Raw genomic sequence first — 4,379 nt, 5'->3', positions numbered from 1 at the left:
CAAATATCTGTTGTTGATGAATGTTATCGTGGTTGAAAATGCACTCATTTGTGGAGTATAGAATAACATAACATTAGGCTGACACCCAAGGACAGTAGACACAAGGGACAGGAGGATTGCTCCATAGCTAGAAGCCTGCCTTATGAGCGAAGGGGAGAAGGCAGCTGGAATAGAGAAGGTATCACTAAGAAAATGATGGCTGGAGGAATTCATCGGAATGGGAGGTGTGTGCTGAGAGTAGATGATGGACCAAACATGATGACCTCTCAGTGTTTGTATTGCAAACAACAATGCCCCAAAGTAGAGAGAGAATATGGGGAATATTGCCTGCCATGGAGGCAGGGGGAGGGTGGAGAAGAGGAGTATACTGGGGAGACTGGTGGTGGGGAATGTGCACTGGTGGAGAGATGAGTGTTTGATCATTGTGTGATTTTTACCCAGACATGAAAGCTTGTAACTATCTCACAGTGATTCAATAAAATTTAAAATAAATAATCACTTAATCACTTAATCACTTAACTTCCCGTTAGTCGTCGATTTGCTCGAGCGGGCGCCAGTAACGTCTCCATTTGTCCCTGTCGCGTGCTAGTGTAGCCCAATGGCATCTGTTCGCTCCGGGAACATGAAGGGCCTCAAACCGATCGTTCATGATCTTCAGGAAGAAGTCTGACCATCTGGTAGGTGGGCGGCCACGCGGTCTCTTGACATCCCGTGGAATCCAATCAGTAACAGCTCTAGTCCAACGGTTGTCTTTAAATCTCATTACGTGACCAGCCCATCTGATTTTCGACACCTTGGCAAATGAGACAGCATCCCTGATCCTTGATCGTCGACGGATGTCAGAACTCCGGATTCTTTCTCTCATTTGAGTGAAACGTGATATTCCAAGCATAGCTCTTTCTATTCTTCTTTGGGAGACCTGAATGGCGTTCTCATCTTGTTTGCGTAGGGCCCAGGTCTCTGAGGCATATGTTAATGCAGGAAGAACAGTGGAATCAAAGAGATGTGCCCGGAGCCGGAGGTTCTTCGTCCTCTTAGCTATTTCTTCGACGTTCTTGAAGGCGTTCCAAGCCGCTCTCTTCCTCCTGCGCAGCTCGGGTGCCAGGTCATTTGTCATGTTGACCTCTCGACCTAGGTAGACATAGCTGTTGCATTCGGAGATGGTCGTTCCATTGAGAGCGAATGGGGCATCAGGAACAAGCCGCTCGGGAGTCGCCGCCACCACCGCCGCCACCGCCGTTGCCGCCTCCCCGCCGGCAAGTGCGTGAGAAGGAGCCGCCGCGGGCCGCCGCCGCCTCCGCAGTTGTCATGGGGAGGAAGTCGAGCAAAGGCAAGGAGAAGAAGCAGAAGCGACTGGAGGAGCGAGCAGCCATGGACGCCGTCTGTGCCAAAGTGGAAGCCACCAACAGGCTTGCAGACCCCTTGGAGGCCTTTCCCGTCTTCAAGAAGTACGACCGCAACGGGTTAAATGTCTCTATCGAGTGCAAGCGCGTGTCCGGCCTGGAACCCGCCACGTTGGACTGGGCCTTCGGCCTCACCAAGACCAACATGCAGTCCATGTATGAGCAAAGCGAGTGGGGCTGGAAGGACCGCGAGAAGCGGGAGGAGATGACGGACGACCGCGCCTGGTACCTCATAGCTTGGGAGAGCAGCTCCGCCCCCGTGGCCTTCTCCCACTTCCGCTTCGAGGTGGAGTGCGGGGATGAAGTCCTGTACTGCTACGAGGTGCAGCTGCAGAGCAGGGTGCGGCGGAAAGGCCTGGGGCAAGTTCCAAAATAAATAAATAAAAATAAAATTATCATTGTATGGACTATTTACATTAGAGTAACCTGTCACAAATTGGTTATATTTTGAGGATGTGACATGTTAGATGCTACTGCAAAAACAATGTTTTACCACAGAACATAATAAATGTTTTGTTTTGTTCTTAATAATAACAATTTATTACTATTGTAAAAAGTTTGAAAAATTCCCATAAATTTATTCCTACGTGTAAGTTTTCTATGCACTTTTCAAGAAAAAAAGGATAATTTGAAATATCAGTGCACAATGAGAGAGAACTTACTCCTTGGATATTCCAAGGAGCAATGTGAGTTTACCAATGGGACACGAAGAATTAATATTGAAACTATATATCACCTTTGCATTCCACCTATTATAGACAGAAATATGCCTCTCAACTTCCATTATATTCAGACACTGAAGATAAAACTTCCAGTATCTCAGAATATGACCTTATTTGGAAATAGAGTCATCAGAGGTAAAACTAGCTAAATTGTGGTGAGACCATATCCTCCAACTTGGTACAATTGTATGCCTTCAAAAGGGAGGAGGATTTGAACATACAGAGATTTGCATGTGGCAAGAAGGGCATATGAAAATGAAGGTATGGTTTGGGGTGACTCTTTTATAAGGTAAGAAATGCTGAATCTTTCCAACTAATAAGACCAGAAGCTCGAGGAGGAACATAGAAGACTCCTCTCAACCTTTAGAAGTTACTAATCAGAAATGACACTTTGATATTGGACTTCTAGTCTTTATTTTTTTTTAGTTAATATATTACCATTGTTTAGGCCACAATTTTTATAACAGTTCTTAGAAACCACTACATTGCTCAATCAATAGGCAGTAGTAGAGGCATAAAACTATTGGTTTATAGTAAAGAAGTGTTCTAATTGGCCTGTTATTAGTTCTGTTTGATATGTATCCCTGCCTGCTTTACCAGTAATCACATTTAAAAAATAACAGCTCTGCTATCTCTTTCTCAGAAATAGTCTTCATATGACATGAAGATGACAGTTGGGCTTTGGTTTCAAAATTTAAAATGGAGATTTTAAAGTAAGTAAATATCATAAAATTAGCTATCTTACAATTCTGGATTTTTCTGGATACTATAATTGTTTTCACAGAATGAACTAGTATATCCACATTGCAGATAAGAAAGAGAGGCCTAGAAGTGGTGGAGATAAGACTTAATGACACATGGTCAGAAATTTTCCGGAGAAAAAAATCAAGAAATGCCCTTTGGACCCTTCCCATAAAATTACATTGTTGTACAAACAGTGACTATACAGTTACTATACAGCAAAAAAAGGATACAAGAAAATATTGAGCAAAGTGGATTTATTAGTTAATAACTAAGAAATGTTAATTTTAATGTCAGATATTTACCAAATATTGTGTAATTTTAGGCTCTACTATAAAATTGTTATGTAATGGTTGCCCTTGAAACAATGAAGTCCTTCAAGCAAAGCCAGCTGAAAATCAGCAAACTGTACTTAAGGATTACATCTATGGCTGTAAATAGATTTTTAAAGTTCACATTTTATTTGTGTGTTTTTATGGCAATCAATAGGAAGCCATCTATAGCATTTAGGTGTTCCCATGCTGATTACTGTGGCAGCTACTGAATCACTGCTAGGAAATTCAATGTATTAACAGGTTATATTGGCTAGCTAAACACATCACTTGAATAGAATAGGAAACAACAGTATAGGGTCAGCACAAACTAAAAATATAGAAGTCTAGTTCAATAGAGAATGAAAGGGAGCCCAAGACAGCGCCCTAAATTTTCTCTTAAGGATGGTGAATTCCCCATGATACTCATATTTATCATGGTGTCAAAAATATACATTAACAACAATTACAGATCTGCTGATTTTTACACACTCTGCAAGAACAAAGTATAAATTGTTGCAAAACAATATACTGAGATTTGGGTTTGGTAATTTCGTGATTTCAGTAGTGTGAAGAATTGAGTAGTGGGAGATTGCATTCCTCCAATCTACTCTAAGTAACTGAAAGCTCATGAACATTAATTATTCAATTCCCTAAGCACGAAGGAATCTGTCCTTATTGAGGAAAGTGATATTCTAGAGGAAAGGTAGTTGGCTCCATGGTTGCACTGAAAGTGTGAGGCCATTACTTTGATCACCACATATATAGACTGAATCCTGGCAATTCTGTTGTCCGTGATCCCTGACAACACAAATGATTTCTGACTGCATGATAGTCATCTATGTGCAGTCACCACAAGTGAAAAAGGTATGATCTCCAGCACTCAACAAGAAAGTTTTTTGCAGACCACAGTGGAGCCTACCAGCAAGCAGTTTGATGAGCACCACAACTGAAATGTGTGACCACCGGCAAGCTGCTCTGTAAGGAGTGTCGTCCCTGTTGAGCATCATGGATAGCAGATGTGTGATTCTGGGTCATTGCAACCACATCAACAGAGAGAAGAGAAACGGAGAAAGGTAGACTAAATAGTAGAAGAGCTTGATGAGAAAATGTTTTATAATGATAAAGTTATTTCTGGGACTCCACGCCAGGCTGTTTTCACCCAGGGTGCCCCAGAATGGGGTGGGTGACAGCCCTTTCCT

The 4,379-nt window shown here is 42.3% G+C and overlaps 1 protein-coding gene across 1 annotated transcript; it reads left to right on the top strand.

Annotated features, from left to right (window-relative positions):
* Positions 1-1,219: 1,219 nt before the first annotated feature.
* On the top strand, positions 1,220-1,779 carry LOC130046104 (N-alpha-acetyltransferase 40-like). Its single transcript, XM_056139006.1, has one exon. The coding sequence runs from the start codon at positions 1,309-1,311 to the stop codon at positions 1,777-1,779; it is 471 nt and encodes a 156-aa protein (XP_055994981.1). The 5' UTR covers positions 1,220-1,308.
* The last annotated feature ends 2,600 nt before the right edge of the window (positions 1,780-4,379 follow it).

Source organism: Sorex fumeus, unplaced genomic scaffold (genome assembly GCF_029834395.1).
Source record: "Sorex fumeus unplaced genomic scaffold, SorFum_2.1 ptg000131l, whole genome shotgun sequence".
NCBI classification, from domain to species: Eukaryota; Metazoa; Chordata; class Mammalia; order Eulipotyphla; family Soricidae; genus Sorex; species Sorex fumeus.
The sequence above is the reverse complement of the archived record's forward strand: the minus strand, read 5'-3'. Positions and strand labels throughout refer to the sequence as shown.

Coding starts and splice junctions, on each gene's coding strand:
- LOC130046104 (XM_056139006.1), top strand. CDS start 1,309: ATGGGGAGGAAGTCGAGCAAAGGCAAGGAGAAGAAGCAGAAGCGACTG.